At 50.4% G+C, this 25,715-nt stretch overlaps 9 protein-coding genes across 9 annotated transcripts; 2 read left to right on the forward strand and 7 right to left on the reverse strand.

The window, feature by feature from the left end:
* Window positions 1-304: 304 nt before the first annotated feature.
* PV08_08858 (uncharacterized protein) lies at window positions 305-2,196 on the reverse strand (the record flags this gene model as incomplete). The annotated part of the gene is made up of 6 exons (XM_016383180.1): window positions 305-382; window positions 457-935; window positions 1,017-1,454; window positions 1,508-1,680; window positions 1,734-1,876; window positions 1,936-2,196. The coding sequence occupies 6 exons, from the start codon at window positions 2,194-2,196 to the stop codon at window positions 305-307; spliced, it is 1,572 nt and encodes a 523-aa protein (XP_016233883.1).
* Window positions 2,197-3,745: 1,549 nt separating this feature from the next.
* On the reverse strand, window positions 3,746-6,877 carry PV08_08859 (uncharacterized protein; the record flags this gene model as incomplete). Its single annotated transcript, XM_016383181.1, has 1 exon — window positions 3,746-6,877. One exon carries the CDS (start codon window positions 6,875-6,877, stop codon window positions 3,746-3,748), a length of 3,132 nt encoding a protein of 1,043 aa, XP_016233884.1.
* A 546-nt stretch (window positions 6,878-7,423) lies between these two features.
* Window positions 7,424-8,600, reverse strand: PV08_08860 (uncharacterized protein; the record flags this gene model as incomplete). The annotated part of the gene is made up of 3 exons (XM_016383182.1): window positions 7,424-7,958; window positions 8,045-8,158; window positions 8,212-8,600. The coding sequence occupies 3 exons, from the start codon at window positions 8,598-8,600 to the stop codon at window positions 7,424-7,426; spliced, it is 1,038 nt and encodes a 345-aa protein (XP_016233885.1).
* A 2,203-nt stretch (window positions 8,601-10,803) lies between these two features.
* Window positions 10,804-12,462, reverse strand: PV08_08861 (uncharacterized protein; the record flags this gene model as incomplete). Its single annotated transcript, XM_016383183.1, has 1 exon — window positions 10,804-12,462. One exon carries the CDS (start codon window positions 12,460-12,462, stop codon window positions 10,804-10,806), a length of 1,659 nt encoding a protein of 552 aa, XP_016233886.1.
* Window positions 12,463-13,267: 805 nt separating this feature from the next.
* Window positions 13,268-14,182, reverse strand: PV08_08862 (uncharacterized protein; the record flags this gene model as incomplete). The annotated part of the gene is made up of 1 exon (XM_016383184.1): window positions 13,268-14,182. The coding sequence occupies one exon, from the start codon at window positions 14,180-14,182 to the stop codon at window positions 13,268-13,270; it is 915 nt and encodes a 304-aa protein (XP_016233887.1).
* A 481-nt stretch (window positions 14,183-14,663) lies between these two features.
* On the forward strand, window positions 14,664-16,313 carry PV08_08863 (uncharacterized protein; the record flags this gene model as incomplete). Its single annotated transcript, XM_016383185.1, has 4 exons — window positions 14,664-15,221; window positions 15,285-15,409; window positions 15,466-15,964; window positions 16,029-16,313. 4 exons carry the CDS (start codon window positions 14,664-14,666, stop codon window positions 16,311-16,313), a joined length of 1,467 nt encoding a protein of 488 aa, XP_016233888.1.
* Window positions 16,314-16,605: 292 nt separating this feature from the next.
* Window positions 16,606-17,925, reverse strand: PV08_08864 (uncharacterized protein; the record flags this gene model as incomplete). Its single annotated transcript, XM_016383186.1, has 3 exons — window positions 16,606-16,953; window positions 17,063-17,409; window positions 17,730-17,925. 3 exons carry the CDS (start codon window positions 17,923-17,925, stop codon window positions 16,606-16,608), a joined length of 891 nt encoding a protein of 296 aa, XP_016233889.1.
* A 1,188-nt stretch (window positions 17,926-19,113) lies between these two features.
* Window positions 19,114-21,051, reverse strand: PV08_08865 (calcium/proton exchanger; the record flags this gene model as incomplete). Its single annotated transcript, XM_016383187.1, has 2 exons — window positions 19,114-20,990; window positions 21,048-21,051. The coding sequence occupies 2 exons, from the start codon at window positions 21,049-21,051 to the stop codon at window positions 19,114-19,116; spliced, it is 1,881 nt and encodes a 626-aa protein (XP_016233890.1).
* Window positions 21,052-23,334: 2,283 nt separating this feature from the next.
* On the forward strand, window positions 23,335-25,277 carry PV08_08866 (tRNA(Ile)-lysidine synthetase; the record flags this gene model as incomplete). The annotated part of the gene is made up of 2 exons (XM_016383188.1): window positions 23,335-23,728; window positions 23,776-25,277. The coding sequence occupies 2 exons, from the start codon at window positions 23,335-23,337 to the stop codon at window positions 25,275-25,277; spliced, it is 1,896 nt and encodes a 631-aa protein (XP_016233891.1).
* Between the last annotated feature and the right edge of the window lie 438 nt (window positions 25,278-25,715).

Here is a 25,715-nt window from a genome sequence, read left to right on the forward strand (position 1 = left end):
AATTCAATTTTCTCTCTCTCTACATATATATGTTCTTTTATTATCCTGTCCGGGTCGCATTGCTTGTCCTTCCGGTACGGACACATTGCCACCGCCCCTCCATCCGCCCACCCAATGAATTGAATTTATTCATCGGGTTATTAGTTTCCCAAACCTTCGCGGCATCCACGTCCTTGTCAATCAATCACGTTGTGTCCCTTGAATTTCGACCCGATAAAACATTCCGTGAAAATTCAATGAGATCCAGACCCGGGAATACCATCAGGAAATAATTTCTGACGATCTGCCGGTGCGAGCTACCGATCTACCCGTTGTTGGCGCATGTAAAGACACCTTTGACGTTTCCTGCATCGTAATCGAGGATGATACTCTCAACCGACGTCTGGATATGGCGAGTCAGCTTACTCCCGTTGTAGTGAGATTGAACCCAAAAGTCCAAAACAGTCCATCACTTACATAGGTCCCCGCGCCGAGGAAATAGAGTCCCACGATGATGATAAAGATGTTCACCAAGAAACCGATCCATCCTCGAATTCCTCTCTTCTTGTAGAACCCAGGGCCCAGGTCGGCGTAGCGCATACGCAGATACGCGACGCCCCAGAAAATCCAGCCGAAGAAGCTGTCGAACAAACTACTCATCAGGGAGAGAAGGTCGGAGAAGAAGGGAATGACTTCGGCGATGATGAATGCGAGGATCCACGTGATGGCGAGGATGCCGGCCCAAGACGCCCAGCCGACAACGGTATGCGAGGATTTGTGGCGAGTGCCGTCAAACAGGCGGAAGAAGATGAAGCGTGCAGAGACCGAGGCGTAAAGAACACCAAGGAAGATCAAGGTCGGGACCATGAACGAGAAGCTGACTTTTTTGTAGACATCGTTACCCAGGGAGTAGAAGGCAGGAGCAGTGTTGTATTGAGTGCCGGTGTATCCATACACTTTTGGATTTGTCAGTACATTTTGGCTCACGGCAAGCAAGCCTCGAACAACAGGGACTGAGCGAGAAGACAAGCACTCACCGATACCACCGACCAAGCTGAACACGATGATCTCGCAGATAGTCACGACCCAGATGGCCTTTCGGAAATCGTAGGGGTTCTTCATCTCGGCGATAAAGCTAGGGAGGGTAATCTGACCGATAAACGTGTAGGCGATGTTCAAGAAGGCGTTCATGCCAGACACGAAAGTCGTGCCGGCGAGAGGAACAGCGAGAACCAACGGCTCACCACCAACCTTCTGCCCGTTCGCATTGATGTGGTTGGGGTCCGGATTGTAGCCGGCAGTGCCATGTTTGCCCTCTGCGCCAGCAAAGGCGGCGGCGAGAATGACACTAATGAACGTGAAGAAGGCAGACGCGGCACCGAGCTTGGACAGGGCACTAAACGTTCGCGGCATCGAGCAAACCCACGATATGACAGCCCCAATGGCGGCAAAGCCGACTGTACAGATGCTGTGGTCTGGATTGACAGGAGTCAGCGACCAAATGTAAAATACCAGGCAGGATACACACCGCTCATCGTATTCAGATATCGCGAAATGGTCAAGACGTGCAGTCCCTGAATGAAGGTATTGTTCAGAAGGAACATGACCGCCGTGAAATACCAAGCCCATTTGGATCCCCAGAAGAGCATCTGTCCGATGTCACAAACATCTCGAGTTTCAGGATGACGAAGACAGAATTCCCTGGATTGCATTAGCCAGCTGTCCAAGCGAGACATGCTGTCGACAGAGCTCACCAAACAACGAGCGAAGTGTAAAGGACGAATGCGGCTTGCACGACTGTCAAGATTAGCCCTGGGACAAGACCAAGGATCGAGTATGAGTATGGGAAAGACATGATTGCCAAGCAGATGTACTCGGAGAAGAGTAGAGCAGCAGTCTGGGAGAAACCTATCAGTATGATTGCAGTTCGGTCACAGTATATAGGGCTGAATTCACCTTTTGCCATGAACAGGTTCGATACTTGATCGCGTCGTTCGCCTCCATCTGTACAAGCTTGCCGTACTCGTCTTTGACACCATCGTCGTCTCCTTCTGGAGTCGACACGATCGAGCTGTTTCGTGGAGGAGGAGCGATCCTACTCATCTTCCGACCTTGAACCGTCGTAGTTGAAGCTCGGCGCTCCAAGTCCACGTTGTCTCCAGGCCCAAAAGAGCCACCGGCTCCAAACGGCTCGTCTTTGTCCTGGAAGGTGGCCATGATGAATTCGAACAGTCAAGATATGGATTATATCTTTTCAGCTGGGTTGAACAGCGCCGGAGATATGGGTGTTTCAACGCCACTTGACTGCACGGATGGCCCGTACAAAACAAGTATAAAACAAAGAACCGTGATCCGAGACGTAAATCGGCAGCATATGGCTTTTGTAGTCCTCTAATGATCTATTACAGACACGCCCGGTGGCTTTTCCTGGGGTACGCAGCGCCGTTCGAGAAAGAAACAAGAGGAAAAGGCAGCAAACAACCAGAGAACAAGGGTGGTTATAACAGACAAGGGGCCAGGCTTGAGAATTTCCCGTGCTATACGGCGATGATCCTCTGTCTGGGATTGGACTATCCAGACGAGATCCAAATCGGCCGGATTGCGCGCGTGTTGTTGGAGTCTGCGAAAAGGTAACATCATCCACAGGGGTGGCCATGACGGGAACTGACTTATTGTGTGACTGCATACGTACAGTGTGGAGGCGAGATGGTAAGTGACGACATTGAGCAAGGGAGCTGCAACAATTCGGAATCGCACCAACCGCACAGACTTGAGGCTGTCGATCTCGATGGAGCCGTTCAAGTAAAGAATGGATGGAGAGAGCGGATCAGTTCGAAGGCGTCGTGACCTTGGGTGGACACACGGCACAAATGGACCGGCGGATAAGCATCCTCAAGCAAATGAAAGCGCTTGGACAAGAAGATAGTGTCACCACCTCTGGACAGGGTCATGGCGCATCCGCAACTAACATAGCATCTTGCCATCGTTGGTCTTTGAGCTGTTGCAACGGGTACAATACAAAGGCCCTTGTTGGAGAGGGATCCGCCCAACTCGAGACCGAGGAAGAGAATTCGGACCCGATGTAAAATTTAGACATCAAGGCGTCGACATGGTGGTGGATCAGAAATTGCAAGTTGTTATTCAGCGAGGGTTGAATTTTTCTCGCACCGCTATGCTTGGTGTTTTGTGCACTTTTGACTAGAAAGAGACATGACGAAGGAGCAGAACATGTACGGAGTGGCTTGTCCGAGAACGAGATACGAGTACAAGTATATCATGCACTTACAGGTACTTGTCCTTACGTGTGCCCAGACTCGGGATTCGGCCAAAGGCGACACTATTATTACATATACTGTACCAATGCCCATACCCGCCTGTCTCATACCCATACGGCTCACTAGTTAGGCGTCTTCTCCGGGCAGGACATGCCCATACCTAAGGTAGGCTTAGCCACGCTCAGCCCACACTCTCCATCAATTGTCGCCCGTACGAGTACCGACCACTCCTCCGGAACAAGGAATTACACAAAAGGTATCATCCGGACGGTGGTCGTGCATATTCCCAAGCTATTGAAATGCACCCCAGCAGGATGCTACTATCGTCGACCTGTAAGGCCTATCACTCTACATAGGTGTTAGGGGCGCAGGTCATGGCCAAGCTCATGGACAAGATGCCCAGGAATTGCTTGGGGTCGATCTTCGGCTGCTTGGATTGCTTGGATTCCATGAGCTTTTAAGAGTGGCTTCTGTTCGCGGTCCTCTTGGTCTTACACCCCCATATCCTCGTCCTCGTCGTTGTCCAGCATCTTAGCATAATCTTCTGCTGATGCAAACGTCGGCAGGTTCTTCGCCTTCTTAGACTTCTTCGCTTTCTCCTTGTCCTCCTTACGCCGGTCCTTGCTCCTTGTGACATCCTCGCCGAATCCTTCAAAGTCGGATTCCCCTTCATCGGCTGATCCAGCCTCTTCCTCCCCTGGCATTTGCATGAGATCGTCGTCGTCTTCATCGAAGAGTGCCGGATCGAGGTCGACGTCCTCGTCGTCATCTTCGTCCACATCATCCTCTGACGACGCCATTAGGTCGGAGTCGACGTCGGACATGTCAAGATCATCATCACTATCTTCGGCACCTTCAAGATCAGGCGCACTCTCCATCATGGCCTTCCAGACCTCGTCTTCATTCACAGATTCATCGTCCTCGTCACGACTCTTCTTCTGTGCTTTGGCTTTGCTTCTTCCAGCTGAACTCAGACTAGAGAAGTATTGATGGAAGAAGATGTCTTCTGCCGCCACATCCTCTTGCTTCTTGGACTTGAATTCCACACTATTCACAGGCAACTTCCGCGACGCACCCAAAGTGCTTCCAATAAGCACATCTGAAGTGTCGTTTGCCATCGGCTGCATGATCGATGATCCCCGTAACCCGGCAGAGGACAACTTCGGATTGCGATACACAAACCGATCCAGAAAGTGACTCAATGTGTGCAAATTGAGGTCTGGCTTGCCTGGCAGTTTGGTATGTTGCAACAAATGATCAGCGCTGACCGACACAGATGGGTGAAAGTGGGCAAGAAAAGGCAAAACCTCCCAGAGGCAACTGTTGTCTGCATTGGCATGCTCGGGAGGACGCTTATGCCCGTCGTAGAGAGTGCCTTGAGGCTTGTCAGGTAGTGCAACTTCAGCCCGGTCGCCGTCTTCATCCACGTCTCGGAAGACCTCTTCCTCGTCATCATGGTCCTCGGGCTGGTCAATCAATCCAGCGAGTGAGTGGAAAGTGGTCTCCAGATCCTGGATAAGGAAAAAAGAACCACAAATGAAGGATGGTTCGTGGAGTGATAGAATCTGCACTAATCTTTTCACAAATGCTTTCACACGCTTGACATTCAGGTCAGCCTTAAGCGAACGGTGTAGGAGATTCAGATATAATTGTTGTTTTGAAGAGGCGGTTAATCGGGGATCGAGCAATGATTCGTAGAGGATCCGGTAGAAGCGATCGTTGGACGCTTTATGTGTCGTAGACAGTTGCTGAATAAGCATCATCGCCTGAATGCTTGTGTTGAAGTTGGATGAATGGGTGATCTTGAACAAGGTTTCCATGTGTTCGGTGAAGCTCGTCCCATCAGCACCCACATAAGGGTACGCCCGATTGACTCCCGTCAAAATCGCCGATATTAGCTTCTCTCTGAGCTCCTCCGTCTGTGGTTGACCCGATACTTGAGGCTTCTTCTGCTTCTTTCCACGGCCTCGAGGTTGATCATCCTCTTCCGCTTTGCTCTTGGTTTCTGCCTTCGCCGACTTCAACAGTGCCGCAAACAGTCCAAAGTAGATGTCCAGAAGCTTCTTGGCCACATCCTCTTCCTTGGTGCTTAGTGCTGTTTGGTTGAGCGTCACCACCGCATAGTATTTTCCGTGCATGCTCTGTCCTGGACGGAATATGAAGTCACCTTCGACGGCCGAAATGGCCACTTCTTTCATTGCAGGATGGGCAATGAGCAGTTGCATCAGTAAATAGGACGCCTGTGAAGCGATTTTCTTGATAGGATCTCCCAACTTGTTGATAAGCAGTCTCAGCAGGTTAGATTCCTGCTCCGGTCTCTCTTTCAGAAGCTCGAACACATAGCTGACGGCTCGAGCTTTGGAGAACTCGATCTCATCATTACACCAGACCTCAAGGATCTTCAGGACCTCAAAATACTGCTCCTTGAGCCAACTCTCAAAAGCCCAGATGATAAGAGTTGGTTCGTCGAGGCCGCGAGGCAACCTGTTACCTCTCCTCCACGACTTCAACTGGCTGAACAAATATGGTAGTGTAGGTTGGGAATGAAATGCGTATAGCTTTCTTGATTCCGGTAACAGAGAACCCTGCGCGAACAAATCCTTCAACGCTCTAAGTACTTCAACAGCTTGAGAGCGACTTCTCTTGCCAGCCAGGCCAATCAGTATCTCTAGGGATCGCATATTGTGAACGGGAGACTCTTGTACGGCGAGGGTTAGCGCCGAAATTTTGTCCGACAAGGTCCCCGATGCAATGACAGTGTTGTAAAAAGACTGAGCAGACGATGATTGTTGTGAATCCTTGTATTTCTGATTCTCTTCCTCGAGTAGAGATTTTGCGTAGTCGTGGAGCTCATTGATGGTGTCCTGGGACAATGTATACTTGAGCGACGCTTCAGTGTCAACGACTGGCTCCGGGACATTGTACCAGTCCGGTATCGGTGCGCAAAGATATTGGGGTTGCTTCCCTTTCGCGTGTTTTACTGTCTTCTCATCGTTCGTGGGCACAGCTTCGCTGTTCGCTTGTAGTCTTGGTTTGGCTATCTCGATATGCTCCTCCTCTTCAACGTCATCTTCAGAGCCATCGTTGTCATGTTGGCCTTGCGCCAGTGCAATCTCTTTCAAGATATTCTTGATGCCCTTTTCCAAGCCCTCGGCTGCTGCACTGGCGGCCGAAGGTTTTTGTCGTTTATCGATTGCGGTCTCCTCCAGCTCCGAGTCAGAGTCTGCGCCCTCGAGCAACTCCATATCTTCAGCAGTTCCTCCAAGCTCTCGAATCTCTTTTAACAAGATGTCCTTGTTATCGTGAGCGCCGTTGATCTTTTGCGAGTCTTTGGACGGTCCGTCATGGTCCAGCACTTTCCCGTTGCGATCCCGCTTTTTCCCTCGCTCAGGCGAAGTCAGGTCTGTCCTCTTGTTTCCGATTGCATGTCCGGATGAGGCAGTCTTCTTCTTAGACTTGTCTTTCCCCTTCTTTGACTCGGTAGCTTGCAGGCGAGATTCAATTTTGCCTCGCAGTTGCTCGAAAGCGCCGTTCGGGATCTCGGTCATCGAGTTGGAATTGGAGGTTTCTGTTGTAGAACCGGCCATCACTCCCCCATCCACGACTCGGGAGCTCTTCGCCATTTCTTCCTGTGATCGGGGCCCGACGATGGGGCGTTCGTGGCCGTCAAGTATTACGGTCTTGTGCAAGGCATTGGCAATGTTCGGCGTTCTGAAAAGTCTCAGAAAATTATTTCTTTGCGGGGAATCTCGCCTGCGGTCAAGGCCGCGCTACCACTCTGGGCATAGTCGAAAGTCACTATAAGGGGTCTAGTGTAATAAGTTAAGGCCCTCAGAAAGTACCTGGAAGTCCTAAGGGCATCGCCGCTTTTGACAACTATGTATCGCTCATCCTTCAGTCATTTATAGCTAAGGCCTTCACTGGAGCACACATAACAGCCGAACACAAAGCCTGCGGCGGCGATCCAGCTTAGTAGTAGCTTGATATCTAAACGTTCAGGTATGTACATTCTGCAAATCGACATCCTCATCGTCCTCGACCTCGTCCTGCTTCGGCCGCCTCTGATGTACTACTTCCAACTTTACCCCCGTCAAGATACACATATAACCGCAGCATTACGCGCAACCAGGTGCTGTTCGATCTTGATTTATCCCATCGTAACCATACTCCTAGAATGGCAAGATAGCCATACCAGCTCCTAGTACAGATGCAACATACCCCAATGTCTTCAGTGTCGACCAGCCACCATAGCTATGGCTGGCAGCTCCGGTGCTAGAGGCAGCGGGCGGAGATGAGCTGGCAGTAGAAGAGGACTCGGCAGAGACCGACGACGAAGGGGCGGAACTTGCAGATGTGGAGCTAGGGGACTCGGTGGCAGGAGCTGCTGTGCCGTTGACCTTGGCTGCTGGTCCGACAAGGGTGGCATTCGCAATAGCCGGAGGCGAGACGTTGCCGTCATTTGGATAGGCTGAGCAGTTGGCTTGGGGATCGAGCGGACAGTCCGCAGCCACACAGATCGACTGTAGCTGTGGGCCTGCAGAGGCTGGGATGACCACGGCAGGTGGAATGCATCGTGCTGTGAAGGTCTTCGCAAGCCCTTCGCGAGTGAAGGTAACATCTGGGTCCTCGAAACCCACGGATTGTGCAGCAAGGACGATTTGCTCATTGAAATACTCGGACTCGAAAATATCCGGATCCATGAACCTGGCATATGTTAGCCAAGTAGCACATCGGAAGACTCTTCCTTCATGAAAGATAATTGACGGATAGGCACTGGTTCCGCTACGTACTTGTGCACCTCGTACATGCTAGCCACGCCTTGATATTTTGGAAATGCTTCGCTCCCCTGGAAGCTGCAGCCATAAAATTCGCCAAAATACTGATAGACGTGGTTCAGAAGCTTGCTGGGAGATATGTTTAGTAACCAGTACGGGATCAGTAGATTCATCATGCTCACTATTGGTTAGATTTGGTACCATTTGCGGGCTTGTTGGCGAGCAAAGCAGTAGCACCACCGTCATCGAGGAAGTTCACAGCTTCAGGCTCGGGCCCTCCAGTGTTCGTGGATTTATAGCCGCCGATAAAATATGGCAGAAGATTGACGTCGTGACCTTTGTAAGGAAAGACCGCAGCAATACCCTGCACCTTGACTCCAACGTTGGGCGTAGTGTAGTTCCCGAGGATGAATGTGTGCGTGATTAACTGCATCAAGTCATATTGAGACTCCGCGGAATTGTCTTTGCCAGTCACAATAGGCGTGTAGTAGTCACATATCGTGATGTTCTCCGGGCGTAAGGCAACGGTAGCGCTGGCGGCCGCGACGAGAAGAAGGGTCTGGGAGCGCATGATGGGCTTGAAAGGAAGCAGCAGCAAACGATTGTACCACCAGTGCAAGACCTTGGGCCGAGAGAAGAAGAGAAGAGAGGTTGTGCACTGTGGCAATGTGGAAGAAGCATGGCTGCAGCGGCGGATTTAAATATAAGAGGGGAATGCAAGGACACACCAGACCAGCACCTCGAGAGGAAAGTCTCCTCGAGTTGCGACCCCTGATGGCGCAGTAGATTCAATCACGACAGTCTCATTGGAAGCATACATTGAGCAGCGTTGTATGGATTACTCGTGCCAGACCCAAAGAACTTTTGAAACCCATCTCAATCTGAGCTCGTGGAACGCTTCCAGAAAGGGACAAGTGGCCAAAGGGCTAACAGCGCCCCCGTCGATCATAAATGGATGATTAAGGAGCCAAGGCTCATTGTGTACGGTAGGCCCGCAAACCCATAGAGTTGGAATCGCGGGATTGGTGAGGTTGTTGAAGGCGTTGAAGCACCTCGCGAAATGTATCTGGAAGAGAAAGCTCTCGTAAGGAGGTACTTCTCGGTCCAATCGGACGGCTCACGTAAGTGGCTGACTGTTGCAGCGGCAGGCCAATGCGAGACAGTCCAAATCATAATCACCGTGCTGGATCGAGGAAAAGGGTTCAGGGATCGAATATATCGGCCATCAAAAAGAACCTCGAAGAGAAAAACCACGAACATTGGAGAGAAAGCAATAAGTCCACGCGAAACGCTATCTAGGTCAGGTCGGCCACAAGAGTCACTAGCCTCACTAGCCTGACCTGAGGTCCGGACTACATGTACACAGGCTTTTCCTATATTGACCACACAACTCCAGCGCCAAGCCGCTTGATTGTTGGGATCTACAGCATTGTCCCGGGGGGCGACGTTGTCCACGAGCACACGTCAAGGGAAGAACGATACGCGATGGCGCATCGGTGCCCAAGAACTACGTTCGAACGAATACTTGTCCTTGTCCAAGCTCTAAGGCGAGCCGCGAGGCAGTCTGGAGCAGGAAGTCGACCAGATCGGCCGCTTGGGCAGCTCCGGCACGAATCGTCCTGATCACCGAAAACACCAAAAGCTACTTGCCAGGATATGAGGAGGGCGATGGTGCCGTCATCTACTCCGGATCCGTCGATCGCGGAGGGACAATACTTTGCGAGAACTTTCTTCACGCTAACACGGAGTGCTATGCAAAATGTCGGGTTTGACGGGTGATATGTAATCGTGACCGTGCTTCTTGGTTCGAGGAGGCAGGGCGAGGCACCTGCAGATTCGAAGGACGCATCTCGTCAGCAAGCACTAGGACGATGGAACCATTCCCGGAGATATACCCAGGAAGGTTCTTGACCAGATTCGGAGCGAATTACTGGTCGAAGCGAGGTCGAAGAGATAAGGATTGTGAGGGCTCTTTCCAACCCAAATTCGTGCTTAGAGGCTAAAGAAGACCGTTCAAATGTAAGAGGTTGAAGAAGCAGTCCCTTTTCCTGCAGGCCCTGGGATATTCCGTATCTCGTGCCTCTTCTCAACAGACTTCAAAGCAATCGCACAACTCCACTATCTCGACGCCCGACACATGTCCCGGCTCAGGATCCAACCGATCGACGCTCCACGGGGTTCTCCAAGTCTCCGTACTTCTTCTGGGTCGCCGAATATCCGAATGCGGCGGGCAGGCAGAGAGCCAGGCCCTCAGGCGATAGATGTCCATCGGGAAGTGAGCTACTATTGCATTCCTCCTCGTGTGAGGTTTCCTCACCCAGTTGCAAGGCTTGCTTTTTGATCGGCCTCCTGAGCCATTCTCTCAATCCCCTGCTCAACTGCGGTATCTTGGTCACCCTCTTTCAAACTATACGAGGGCTTGTCGGTATTTCGACTCGACATAGGTGGTCCGGAGCATTTAGTGTCTTTGTATCAGAAAGCTCTTTTACACGACTGATTTTCTGCCCATCGAGAGAGAGGCAGACCATTGAAGGCAATCACCATCATCATGTCATCCGCTGCATTGTCCTTCCTGTCATAACCGCTTCTTTGGCCTTGATCCTCAGTCCTACCGTCGGCAATCTGCTCACAGGGAAAGTCTCTTCGGGGTAATATACTGTACGGGCTAGGGACGAGCGGTGAGGAAACCTAATTCAAGACGGCCATCATAAGAGAGATGATGCTGAAGAACCCTGCTAAAATAGAAAAGTCATCTATGTCATTGTGTCGATCTATCATGAACCATTTGGTCCTGGATTATCGACGCTAGGTAAGTTCTTAAAACCGAAAAAGAGGTGAGGCGAGGATTCAAGTCGAACTCGCACAGAAAGGTGGCGCGGTTCGCATTCCCTCCCGAATGTGAGTTTTACATGTAATCCACGCTGTGTAATGTCCTTCAGCGCTAGCACCCCTTCACGTAGTAGATCCATATCGAGCCGGCCGCTATCTGAAGCTGCGACGAACTCCTTCCAACTAAGACATACATCATCCTTGATGTCACCTAGGATCTTGAACGGTGCACCGCCTCCCAAAATTTCACCGAAGGTATGGGAACAGACAGATTTTCTGTAGAAGACACAAACAGGGTTGAGGTCGAAGTCGAAGCCGTACACCATCCATAAGCAAGCCCTATTAAGATTCCAGTGTGCAACCAAATTAGAACCAAATGCAGCTTCCGATTCGTGTTTAAGGGCATCCATTAAGTCGATCTCATACCTGCTCGGATACCAGACGGTATTCAGAAGAATCTTTTCTGAGCAGTGAGAGGAGAGTGTATACATCCATGTAGATGCCTCTCGAGACGCTGGAATTTCTTTGGCCACAAAAATATGACGTTTGTCGGAAAAAGACGTGCTTATCGAGCCCCCTTCAATGCAAGTGCTGCTTCCGTGAGGATATGCCCTAGCAAACCGGTCGCCTTTCGCAAGTCTGCGTAAGAATATTCCTATTGCAGCAGAAGCCGTTCCGCACTGAAGCCAGGCGACGTAGATGTCATCGTTGTACGGGGAGAGTCTCGTTGTCAATGAGAGGCCTTTGTTGGTCATCTGAAACGGCTCCGTCTTATAGTTGATGATATCGAAGGCGAATGTCCTCCCAAAACAGGAAGGTTCTGGTGCCAGTATCCCAGATATCCTCGTCCTGTCTGGTGGTAAAGGGTCCCATAGAAGAATTGTCTGGTCATCGGCGTTTTTGATAATTTCTTCCTGTAGTCTGATAAACGCTTTCCTGCCTTCACCATACAACAAAGGCATATTTACATCAAATAGACCCATCAGGCAGTAAGCAACATCTTCCTCCCGTGTCGTCTGACGTCCATAGGCCCAGGACATCTTAACAGCAACGCTGTAATCATCGATGCTTTCAAAGCCGCCTAGCAGGCCCATACTGATATGTGTAGCTAGGGAAATCTCACTGAATCGATCGGAGCGGCAGTCGAAGTAGTGCCAGTCGCGGTCGTAAAAGAAAACATCCTGGGGCGCAATCAACTCCTGAAGCGTCCAACCCCTCGAAAACCAACGACTTTTTAGCATTTTATCGATGCCTTCCGGGGCTGCAAAGTCGTAGAGAAAGGCATAGCACACGACTGAATTTTTATACCATCTGTACATGGAATTGATGGCCTCCGTCAATTTGGCACTGCTTTCCTTATTGATGCAGCAGGTATCAATCCAGACATATTCTAGTCCGTCCTTTAATGCCTGTTCACAACAGCCCTGCAACTTTCTCCAGCCAGCTTTGCGGCGTACGCGAGCTTGACTTTCCTCCCGTGTCCTCCGAATGTCTGCGAAGGATATCTCGTCTTCCTCATCACCCCATTGGTGCGACAAGATGGCATAAGGCGGGGGGATCGTGAAATGCTTTATTCTATATGTTCGAGCGTTGAGAAGCCACATGGCTGCTGTTATTGTGCGGACCGGGTCGATATTCTTGCAGAGATAGGTAGTTGAGAGGACTATTAAGAGAAAGAAAAGCAGGTTTTGAATCGGGCTGAGAAGGTCTGACGTGGCAGTGTTTCAGTCTCGCTTAGAGCCTGGATGAAGCACGTGGGCTGAGGTGGCTGAGGCTGTCGGCCCTCGCACTGAACTAATGCGAAGGAATTCTGAAGTCCTCATCAACGATTGGTGAAATGGAGAATTACATGGCTGGATGCAATATGCGTGCGAGACTGCCTTGGGTCGGCGGCCAGCGAAACTACAGATTCCGGCCCCTGTATGCTGCATAATACTGAACGATGTATGTCAGTGTTGCTCTTGTATCCAAAGGTTCATAACTAACGTTTGGATGCTCTGTGCGGAGCACGGTGTGCAAGCATTAACAACGAGCTGGCTTGTCCGAGAAATTTGGCGAGATAAGAGCAGAAGTCGAAGGCGACTGCTGTGCATGGAGGCATGCTTTACATAACTTCTGTAATGGTGGAAAGTCGCTTCTCTTCACGTTCTTCGTGTCTTCTTTGAAACCTCATCAGAGCAGCCAATGCCCATACCATTGCATTATACTGACTTTGTCTCACCAGAGCGCCAAATCGAACCACCTGAAAACTCAGTAAACTTGCCGAGAATTTCGGGGGAAGACAATGAAGTTCTTGATCGGGAATGAGACCATTAGGCATCGAAAGGCTGATCGGGACGTGTATCTTGCACATCAGGATGCTAAGAGGGATTGCATCCTCTTTCGTGCTGGAAGCAATACCTGTAGACGTCAAGCATCATCCATTGCGCTCTCAAGAATTTCCCACATAACGTCAGCTTTAACCTTGCAACCTCCATTTTTCTTATCCCGGACGCACCCTTGTTTCAATTTCATCGAAATGGTATCGACTTTGTCTGTGCTTGTGGCGAATGGCATGACCATTTGGTATGCCCTGGTGCATTCGACATCGCCGCTTGCAATTTCGCCGTCAGCTGGGTTCTCTGATTGAATATTCGGCAGGCCCAGGACGTGCGAAATGGTCATGCAGCGCGGGCTCTGCTCAGACACGTTCATTCTGGATGGGTCCGACTTGTTCAGTGGGCTGCTGACATGGCATGTTGAAGCACTATCCTCGCCTACCCGCAAGGTTGTGACGGGCTTCTGAGCGTCGTTCCTACAGGCCTGAGGCGGTGATGGGGTAGATCGTAGTGTAGAACAAGTTTGAGTGCTCTTGGAGGAAGTTTGCTGCCGCTCTGAGCAGGGGCCCTTGATCAAATCACAGCTCTTCGCACTTACAGGAGCTAAAAGCATGGGTGTCGAGATTGACGAAGGAAGAGACAATGCGTTGTCCATATACCGTGCCCTCGCGCACGTCTCATCTCCATGTAGCCACGACTCGATAACCTTGTCCTCTACCCCAGAGACTTGAAGAAGCGCGCGGAGGCGTGCATTTTCGTTGACCACTTTCTGCGCAGCCACTTGCACTTCCCTCATGGCAGCAACGTCTTGTTGTCGCCCGTCGGCGAGCCGTCGCTCTAGGTCTGCAACATACTCTTGTCGCCGTGCACGATATCTACGCTTGTTTTCTCTGTGGCGTACAGTGCGCTGTTTTTCTGCCTGAGAAAATTGGGGGAACGCCGTTAGCTGCGCAGAGAGCAGATTGAAGAGGGTCAACACGGCGGGACGCACCAAGTCTCTCTCCATCTGGGACTAATTTGGGTACGTGGCTGGTCTCCACTCTCTGAATTGCAGCGGATGCGCGGGCAGTGGTTGAGTCAAGGCAATCAGACGTCGTAACTTGGTGTTATAGTTGTTTAAGAGGGCGAGGACGATGGTCAAGCTGGGATGACATGTGTATCAAAGTAGCTGTAGTTGGCGGCGCCATCAGCCAAGTAGTACCCCTCGCGTAGCGTCCAATCAGAGGGCGGCAGTCCGTCCATTCATGCATTGAATGCCGCCCGACCTTCTTCGTTGGGGTTTTAGCTTCTACAACCGGGTTGGCTAGTGAGGCGGACCGTCGACGCCGGCCAATCATGTCTCGGCTGTCCGTCCATTGCAGTGTACTGCACGGATTCGCACGACGTGCCCTTGACTGTTGTCATACACCTATAAGTACACGAAGGACGATGCAGATATCAAAGGGCATCATGCTTCTGCTCTCGTATTTCCCGTCCAGCGTACGCAAATGGCCGCCCCCCAAGAAGGAGAAGCTTCATTTTCGCGCTCCGACAAAGGTGTCGCTCCTTCAACCAAGGTGCAATCACAAGTCATCGACGAGGAATCCCAGCTTCCGAACGGGGGCCAACAGCCTTTACAGTCCCCAGCCTCGGATCGGGATGAGCTTGGCTACCACGACAACTCCAGGGTACCTAAGCTTTCTTACCTGAAGCTCTTCTGGTTCTTCTTTTACAACTTCGGCCTTTTCGCATGGGGAGGGCCCGTCGCCCAGATTGCTCTCATCAAGGAGAGGCTTGTGATAGAGGACAAATGGATTACGTTGGCTCGCTTCCAACGCGTCTTCTCCGTCTACCAGATATTACCAGGGCCGGAGGCAGCAGAGCTATGCATGTTTTTCGGCTGTCTGTCAGCCGGAAGGATTGGAGGCATCATCGCGGGCATCGCGTTTATGCTCCCAGGCTTCGTCCTGATGCTTTTAGCAAGCTACTTATACACGCTCGCCGGTTTCGAGAATATCTACTTCAACGCGTCTTTCAAGGCTTTACAGCCAATTGTGGCGGCAATGGTACGTACAGGATACATCTCGCCCGCTGAAGAGGTGCCTTAGACTGACGTCCGTTGAAAATAGATCTTACGTGCCACCCACAAGATCGCCGAACATTCTGTGATTAAGCATACAACAAACAAAGTCGATCCGTTGCTCATCCTTGCAGCAATCCTGACATTCTTGAACTGCGCTCTTCGAATCAACATGTAAGTTCAAGATACCTAAATGACGGTTAGAGTATCTTCCTGACAAGAACACTCAGTTTCATATCTCTGGGGTTGTATGGAGTGTTGTACACGCTTATCACTTGGCGGCTCCGGATCGTGGCCGGCGTACTGTTCGTGCTTCAATATGTCGGCTATGCAATCTACGTCGTGTTTCGTGGTGTCCCGTCGCCGGTGTCGCTAGCTCTCGGTATCTGTCCATCCCCCTCACTGATCAATCTCTTCCTTCTGGGTCTGGTTGCAGGCAGTTTGTCCTTTGGAGGCGCATATACTGCAATTCCCTTCATCCAAGTTGAGGCCGTTCTGAAAGGTGGCTGGCTCGCACAAAATGTCTTCTTGGATTGCATTGCTATTGGAAACATACTGCCTGCGCCGTTGGTCATCTTCGCAACTTTCGTAGGGTTTCAAGGTGGCCTTGTCGACTCGCTCGGTAACGCGTTCGCCGGGGGGATCATTATCACGCTGGGAATGTTTCTTCCTTGCTTTATCTTCACCATTGCCGGGCATGAACTTCTCGAGAAGTTGGTCAGGAACAAGGTAAGGAGAATTCTGGATGGCCTTCACTCAGCCAATTAGGTGCGGCGTTGCTGACGGAATCCAGATCCTCTCGTCATTCTTTGACGGTCTTTGTGGCTCCGTCCTTGGTGTGATTGCTGTCATCGCTGCACAAATACTTAAATCAAGTATAGCAGGAAACACGCGTCCCGAGGATCGAGAAAACACCGCTAAGCTCATTCAACAAGCACTTCAGGGTGGACCAGCAGCTGCTATTTGCTTGCTTGCTCTCGCAGCGATCTACAAATTCGCTCACAAGTACACGCCCCTGGTGCTGGTTGTCATTGGTGCTATCGCTGGCCAATTCATCTTCGTAGATGTCATAGCCTAGATTAGCTTTTGGGCCAGGACCTTGATAATACCAACAACTACTGATAATACGGATCGAAGTCTGTCGATAGTGCTACCTAAAAAATCTATAAGATGTAGTTAGCAGCAGTCATGTTAAGCCGAGAGAAAGGTCAAGGTATATAGATAGTAATCCATTTCATGTCTCTCCCCAACTATTAGTACACCTTTTTCTCGTACTTCGTAACATAACAATACATCAATTTCCAAGACCTGGGTTGTGTCTGATAAACCTACTCACGACTAGAGATCGTCGAGCGCATTTTTCACAACCATTAGACGAACATCCAAGTTCCAAGTCCGACCACGGCCAGCAGCCAGAGACTTCCCACTCTCCTATCCTGTGCTCCATTGTCCTTGCCATCATTGCTACCGGTTCCAGCACCACTCCCGCTTCCGCTACTTACGGTGCCTCCCAGGAAAGGCTGGTTCGCCGGCGGACTGATACTCACATCCTGTAGTCCTTGGCCCTGAATGACATTCCCTCTCAGACTACACATGGGCCGGCCACCACTCCCACTCAGTTGGGATTCTGCCGATATACTGTTCTTAACATCGATGGGTAAGTTGAAGATTGTGTAAAAGTCAGTGTCGTTTGCACGAAATGACTCATGAATCGAAATCTGTGGCCGCCACGTCTAAAGTCAGCACGCGCACCAGTCTGCCATGTGTTCATATGCGAAGAAGAAACGAGAAGCGAGAAACAGAAAGAAGAGAGTGGACAAGACCGACGTTGTAAACTCCTCTGAACGCGCCTCCATCTCCATTCCCGACCAAACAATCCGGCCACGCCCAATTGACGTGCTTCACGGTACTGCTCGGTTCCTGGCTCATGATGGGCTCGCATCCCGCATTCGCCCAGCCTCGTTTCGTCACTCGTCCACAGTCAAACTCCTCCGGCTCGACCGTGCTGGCATTGTTCCAGCCCACACTCGTGCCGTTTGAGATTGTCAGGTTCAACCCGGTATCGTAACTGAACAGGAAGATCGTGATGTTGTGGATCCCCGAATCGAAGTTTCGCGGGTACGGAAACGTCAAACGACCTGATCCCGACACGTCGATTGCAACCTGGAGAGAATCTGTGCGGTCATTTGGTAAGTCAGGGATACGCGCAATAACACACCCGCGCGCAAACGTATCGAAGGCGAGAGGATAAAGATAAATCAGGTAGCCACCTCTTGGGTGCTCTCCCACCCACACACATATGGCTCACAAACATGAGAGCATCGAAACACATAATGCCCATTGTCACGTCGGCTGACGCACTACAAAAATCACTTTGTGACAGTCTCGATATGATGGTCCGTTTGATGCACTCCCTCGTCCAGGGATGGCAAACAATCAGGTGGCGAAAGGAGAAAGAACCGTGAAGGAGGAAGGAAAAATAAACCAGACGTACCACCACCCTCTGGCGTCCCCGGCTGCGGCGCATCAACAATAGCCAACCCGGGCGTGAAGATCTGGCCGTTTATGATAGTGAAACTCTGATCCGAGTCGTCCTGACTCTGCGCCTCGACAAGCCCATCCCAAGCGCATCGAAGCGACAACAGTGTCAAAAGCGACGCGAGCCAATTCATCGATCGGATTGTCGCCATGTTCAGCCTGCGGTTGATCCGTCGATTCTGGTGTAGTGCGTTGTATTGCTTTTCCGTCCTTGTCCGACCAGCGGCATCGTACGGTGTCCGGGCGTCAGGGGTGGTAGATCAGGTTCAAGGTACTACCTAGGTGATCATTCCGCTGTTTGCACCCGAGACAAAAGATTTGAAAAACTGAGAAGGAACCCAGCGGACAACGACACAAAAACAAAGGTACAGGTGGTACCTATCCAACCAACCGGACAAAAGGTATTTGACGCGGGATTGAGAAAAGGTCCAAGGGGGGAGAAACCTGCACACTCTGGCTTTTCTTGCATGATTCCAACAAGAGGTGGGCAGTACGTGGAAGAACCTAAGGACTGAGGTTCGTAGATAGACCAACGCTGCTGAAACACCGGGTAAATAAAACCCCTGTCCAATTTCCTCTGATACCGCTTTGAGACGCGCATAAATATGCGATTAGCAACTTGGCTCACACACGCAAAGCTTCAGGAGGAGGCAGTCCCTAAAAGAGAGCGTAGTCTACTGTAAACAACTGCAGACATCATTACAAGTGTATCATTTTGAATAACATCTTGTCAAAGGAGCCGGCTGCAAGCGAACCAAGCCAGAAAGAAGTAAGACCAGTCCAAGCACGACGTTTCCCACAGCGGATCGATTAACTACCGATTTGAGGCAGATAGTCTTCCCAAGTTGAGGTTCAAGCCAAACCCTCATTCGCAATACTCGGTATGTCCGGCACTTTCACCTTACATACGGTATCGTGCCGTTCTCCAGTAATCTCGTGCCTTTACAACCGCCTCCCATGTAGAAGAAAAAGAGTGCTTGCGCCGTACAAGATCTAGAAATTGCCCAGGGCGAGAAGCGATGGAAGTGCTCATACATAAGAGAGATGGCGCGCCCGAGAATTGATCGAATCAATCGTCGACAAGATGAGTAAATTGTTGGAAGAGTAAGTCGAGTAGACGTAAAATGTCCGACGGTTTAATTAGGCCAATGTTACTTTCCACCAGCTTCCACGAAGGAGTTCCATTGAAAAGAGCCAAACCACCCTTTTCTGATCTCATGATGAGTGGCTCAACGACTGGCGTTATTGTTTCGATGAGTCCAGTGAGATTTGAGAAGCCAAAAAGCGGAAACCCACATACCAAGAGACAAAGCCGTGCTGAACTTGCGATAGTGTCGTTTTCAAGTATCCGCCGGGCAGTTATTGAGCCCTTTGGCACTAGGGTAGAACCATGCTGCCACTGCAATGATAACGTACAAAATCATCAAAAGAACACCCTCCAGCCAGTGCGATTTACCATCGGCAATAAGATAGTTCACAAGCAAAACTGCCACAAACAACACTGCGATCTGGAAGCCGTCGAAAAACAGCGTCATATCGTCCTTGCCGATAATCCAGCCGAGGACCACCACAAAAGGTAACACCAGCAGAGCGATCTGCAGACTTGATCCAACAGCGACACCAATGGCCAGGTCCATCTTGTCTTTGACAGCTACTGTGACGGCAGTAGCGTGTTCGGCGGCATTGCCGACGATGGGCAGAAGGATCAAACCAACGAAGTTTTTGTTGACGCCGCCTCCACATGTGATGTCGTTGATTGAGTCAACCAAGTATTCAGCATTCAGTGCAACCAGAACGGTGGACGCAGCGAGAGTGGCAATTGCCACCCATACGGAAAGGTTAGGCTCTTCAGGCTCCTCGCTCTCTTCCTCCACAACAACGGCGTTTCTCTCCTCAAGCGTTCTCTTTCGCAGTCGCTCCGGAAGAACAGCATTCTTGAATTTCTTGCCCACCGAGCGCTTGCGGTTCTTCTCACCCGGGGTGTTGTAGATGGCTGTATGGCTTTTGAGTTGAAAGAAGAGATAACAGCCATAGACGATCAGCAGAAGGATGGCGGTGCCTCTGCTAACAGCAGCAACGCCAGGCTTAGGTTTGTCCGTGGTCGCATCCTCATTACTGGTGCTGCCGTCCGAGGTTCTCGCCCATTCCTCGAAGGCCGTGGGAATGATCAGACTGCTTACTGCCAAGAACAACAAACTAGAAGCAGTCTGAGCCACTGTCAGATTGAATGCTTGCTCCATACGATTGAATCCACCAAAAAAGAAACACATCCCCATCACCAGCAGCAGATTGGAGAGCATACTGCCAATAAGCGAAGTCTGGACAATCAAAACTTGATCTTTTGCCAACGCGATGATGGAAACGATCAGTTCGACAGCATTACCGAAAGATGCGTTGAGCAGACCACCCATGACTTCACCAACTCGAAGTGCAATCTCTTCCGTGGCGTAGCTTAGCATCGCTGCCAGAGGGATGATCGCAATGAAGTTGATGACGAACACTGCAACGGGATCGATGTGCGCGTAGTAGACTGCAATGCCTACCGGCGACGCGATCAAGAGTATGTTGATCCACGAGTTGAACAGGGTTGCGTGGATTTGACTCCAGGCGGTGAATTTCTTCTTGTTCTTCCCATTGTCGTCATCGCTGTCTGCTGATGATTCTTTAGTAAAGAACCTTCTAATACCATGTGGCTCCGTTTTGGAATTGGTAGTGCGGTTGCGGAGAGGATTTGAATTTCCAGAATCAGCAGCATTCCCGTTTATGTATGTGTCGCTGCTTGATTCTGCACGTTGAGGATCATCATGTGCTCTGATTTCCTTTTCTGATAAGTCGGGACTCATCGAGCGGGGAATTCTGATTTCGTCACCAGGAGGATAGGGTTTGGCAGCTGAAGTTGCACCTGGTTCAGTCTCGGCATGGCGGTGGTGTTGGCCCTTTCTATCAACAGGCGTTCCAAGCCTGTAGTCGTTTGGATCGTCTGTCAGAGTAGATTTGAGAGGAGAACCATTGCCTTTGTCTCCATCTGTGACTTCTGAGTCTTGTACCAGCTGTTGTCCTCTTCTACGATCTCGCGCCTCGCCATCTTCCATTGTTCGCATGGAGTTCTGCCTTGTGTCTGGCCTCCATTTGGAGAAGGGATTCTTGATCTTGAAATTTGAAGTGTCGTTTGGGTCATCGTACCAGGCGGCGTACTTCGCCTCGCGGCGGTACTTGTCTGCAAATGGGAATTAGATGAGACATGTCACAGCTGCAGGTGCTGTGAGATACATACGCATGGTGGTTGGGGTACTTTTTGTCACGCAATACTGTTGGAATTCAGTTCGCTTTTCGCGCGTATCGGAGTGTCTTGTTCAGGAAGCAAATGCAAGGTAGACTTAAGATGCAGCAGGAGAGAAAGAATGCTTGTTCGCTGAGCCAGGCGACCTAATAAGGAACAAGGAATGCGGTGTGGTGTGCTTCACCTGGTAGGCAGCCACTTAGGTTCAGTTGGGTTGCACAGCCAGCGAAGGGCTCAGTTGCGAATGACAGAACAGAAGATCTCCTGATGGCAAATCAAGGCATGAAGACCAAAGTCAAATACTGTAAAGAGTGAATGAGCCAACGCAGGAAGGGAAGGTCGACGTGCAGGGCACTGCAGGGCGTTACCACATCGTGACGAGTTGGATTGACACTCAGCAGCGGCAGTGAATGACGGAACCAACCAACAAACAACCGACACCACAAAAGGAGGGAGCAATTCAGAGTTCTCCGTAACAACCAAGCCACAGCCAGCAGGGGCCCGTGTTGTGGGAGCGTGTTTCAGCAGACACGGTATGCGCCATGACTGTTGGAAAGACAGGATGGGATTTTCACGCCTGCACAATGATGCAAATTGCCCGATCTCCAGCTGCCGACGGACCAGGGCCCAACGGGTCTAACTAGTTAAGTGGCGGCTCTGCAGAGCGCCGTCCTATGGTAAAGAGCACCAGGGTCTCTGCGCTGGCTCAGTTATGGCTGTGCAAGCCATAGACCCGCCCCAGTAGTTAGTTAGTGTTGCAGGAGTTGACTCGTTACAGCCTATTCCACTCATATCAATTTCCTCCTTTGGCATTCAGCGCGAGTGCAGGACAAGGTGTATCACGGCTGAAGAGTAAGCGCTATGCTGAGGATTTGGGTACCTATGCTCAGGAGTATAAGATAAACACATCGGTCTTCGGACACCGCTGGAGCTGAAGAAAGGAGGCTTCAACGCCCAAATGTAGAGCGTGAAGTCCCCCTAACTTAGGTAGGTTAATGTGCTCCGCAAATTGAGAGGGATTCACAAGATGAGGTACTCGTAGTCAAACATTTAGGCATTCTCGGCGATCAGCTTGGCATGCAATAGGCATGTCTTAGGCGCCTCGGGGTACGGTACGCTTGAATTGCTTGACACTTCTTGGGCATGCCAATCTCTTCTGCGGTGGGCATCGGGCCTGCAGCCCTGCATTCCAAGGCCAATTAAAGCATTCAAGCACTCTGGCCAAGAACGTCCGTGCTGTCCACTGTCCTGGAATCTTGAAACCCGTTTCCAACTTCAAGTTCACTTTCGACAGAGACGCGAACTACATCATCGCATCATCGCCTTGACGGACTCACACATTCATCTTTGAAAGGCAAACATGTGGGGATGCTTTTGAATCTCATCTTTCGCGATGTATATGTCATTCCGTGCAAGTACTTGTACCATAGACGCGCCCCAGCAACAAGTCATAATAATCATGTCATCATCTAGAACTACACTTGCGCCACATTCTTGCACATCCATCTACAATAGGTGCCCTGACCAATCGTCTAGCGATGACTTTGGCGAAGGACCGCTTTTTTGTGGACGATGAATGATGGTCGGTAGGTAATGGACCACGATACATCTATTGCAGGCTTACAACTAAAGGTACGCAGCACAATCTTGTATGTGAGGGACTACTGTGTACCGTAAAGCAATATCCCTGTCCACCGCAGATGAAGCCGAAGTGAATATCTAAAGTTTCAGACAACTTGCCCTATATTGTTCACAGAAGCTGCAGTCTTGGGAGGTTGTGGCTTGGAAATGTAGTCGTCGGGGACAATTCCGTCTGCAAATTCCAGGATGCCTTGATGGTTGACAGACCGGATGATAACTACTAAAGGCAGCAAGGAGTAGACTCATACTCTATCGGTCATCAGCAAATGTGTTTTAAAAGCAGGTTTCAAGACATACCAACAGTTCTGGTCTGCTGCGCGTTTCAACATATCTTGGATGACTAAGCATTGTACGGCGCTCCTGAAGTACATCAAGTGTAAAATTTCCAACTCCCCATTCGCATCGGAAAACCATCGCTACTTCACAATTACACATTCTTTCGACCGACATACTCGGTGCAATAATACAGACTATGCAGACGGGTTTTATACTCAGGCGCTGTTGACACAACGCCGTTAGTCCACCATGAGTCTCGGAGAGCCCAATGCACAGAAACAAGGAGTGGTCGAAACTTTGTCAAGTTGCATGCCATAACCTGGCGACTTCAGGCTCGGGCAGTGGAAAGGGCTCCCCATGAGTCATGGCAAAACTGGAAAAGTTGCTCCGCATACCCCTCTCTACGAAGAAAATATCGCAATTGACCGGACGTCCATCTCCAGTGACGCTTGAAGAATTCCTACCCTGTCTAGGTGGGCTCAGGACCAACGACATTTCAGGTCATGGCACACAGAAGCCTTCCTTCGTCGGTATTCATTATTCTCCATCTTTCAACAATTCAGTTCTTCCACTTACATTTGCAGGAGTTTGTGTCAGTGGGGGTCCCGATTCTATGGCACTGGCGTGGTTGCTGAGACAGATATCCATGTTCGATAAACACCTGCCGATTGAGCCTGTTGCATTCATTGTGGATCATAGAGCAAGAGAAGGGAGTCGGGAAGAGGCCGAATTTGTAGCCGGTGAGCTGGACAAACTTGGTAGGTCAGGATGAAGTTTCAAAAGTATTGTTATTGATGGTTGCCAGGCATCGCAAACCTCATCCTTACCATGACCTGGCCTGGAATCGCGAGGCCTTCTCAACTGTCCGACTTCGAGAATCGTGCTCGAGAGTCTCGATATCGGCTGATTGCGAAAGCAGCGATCGAAAGAAACATAAGACATCTTTTTGTTGGTCATCACCAGGACGACCAGGTCGAAACCGTCCTAATGAGATTACTGCGGAATGCGCCAAGCAATTTTCTTGGATTGCAAGGCATGGCGGCTACGACAGCAATTCCCTGCTGTGAGAGTGTTCGGGGTGCGCACGAATGGCCTGGCTATGAGAGCTTCCCGGAGTGGATTCGACGACGTGATGCGCCCACCTACAAGCGGCAAGTCGAAGCTGAAGCCGACTTACGAATAGCGTCAAGTGCCAATTTTGAAAAGCTCGTCACTATGCCGCGCTCAGAAGGTCTTCTCATCCATCGTCCTCTATTAATTTTTCCCAAGTCAAGACTTGTGGAGGTCTGTGACGTACATAAGATTAATTATGTAAGAGACAAGACCAACAACGATCCGACTTTGACGATGCGCAATTCTCTACGATACCTCAGATCAACTCATGTACTTCCACGCGCTTTGCAAGCAGAATCGATTCTGGGACTGGCCCAATGGGCACAAAACAAGACACAAGCTCTGGTGAAGAGGGGTACAAATCTCCTGAATACTCTTCAAGATTTAACTTTCGATCTCCGTTCCGGTGTATTGACTGTACGTGTTCCCAAGGACTTTGTTCTGGCCTGCAAGTCCGATCCCGACGCTGCAGCTAATGCCTTGGCTCGACTCACCAGTGTAGTGAGCTTCCAGCCCAGGGATTCTGTACCATCGGTTATATCGTGGCAAAATATACAAGATTTTCGGCAGCAGAATCTCTCTCCGAGATCACAATGCTTGACGATTCAACGGGCTTTCCTCCGAAAACTTACAGATCGTACCCGAGGGGAGGAGGGGAGCGTCGTGTGGAGGCTCTCAAGGCCCCCAATGCGCGCAGCAGAGGTTGAGCGAGCTACGATGAAATTCACTCCTCGTGAAGAACATGAAACGGCGTCCGCCGTGCAACAGGGAAATCCTGGGGTTGCTTCCAATCAAGGCATCTGGTCAGCCTGGCTCTTCTGGGATCATCGTTACTGGATCCGCATTAGGGCTAAGGACGCCGATACCCTGGACCAAATTGAAGTACGACCTTTTCAGAACGCGGACGAGTCTTACTTGCGGCATAATCATGAGGGAGAACGAGACGTCCTGCAGAAAATGTTCGCTAAAGTAGCACCGGGCAAGCTGAGATATACCCTTCCGGTCCTAACCTGGCAGGGGAACGTTTGTGTCTTCCCAACTCTGAACTTCTTGGTCCAAAAGAAGCACCCGAGCTCTGTATCCCTTCCTGTGCAGCATCCAGCCTTGGAATGGGAAATTTGTTATAAGAGCATCGACGAGTATTTCCTAACGGAACGGAAAATATCGATAGATTGGAGGAGCGTCGAAACGTAAAGTCGCAAGCAACACCTGCTTCGGATGCCTTTTCGTCTCCCTTGAACATCTGACATCCATGCTGGTCATACAAGGGCTTTTTTCGGGTGCGCGACGAGATGGAGAACGCTCCTCTGTACTCATAAAGTACATTTCTCAATAGTGTACAAATGGCAGGGAGATTGCGTTGTCAATCGGTTTCAGAGGCTGAATAGAGGGTACAGACTGTGCGTAGAGGGCTGAATGCATCCTGAAGTCTATAGGTTTGACCGTAGAATGCGCCGAGAAAGATACTGTCGAGCACAGAAACAATATCTTCACATCTTTTAATGCGATCAACCTCAAAAATCCGCATAAGCAGTTACAGAAAATGTTACTCTTAATGGTATTATGTCTTTCAAATTTTGGTCAACAATGGGGCAAGTGTCCCATCCGTGTTGCTCCTTGAAAAATCAGGTC

Source organism: Exophiala spinifera (genome assembly GCF_000836115.1).
Source record: "Exophiala spinifera strain CBS 89968 unplaced genomic scaffold supercont1.6, whole genome shotgun sequence".
NCBI classification, from domain to species: domain Eukaryota; kingdom Fungi; phylum Ascomycota; class Eurotiomycetes; order Chaetothyriales; family Herpotrichiellaceae; genus Exophiala; species Exophiala spinifera.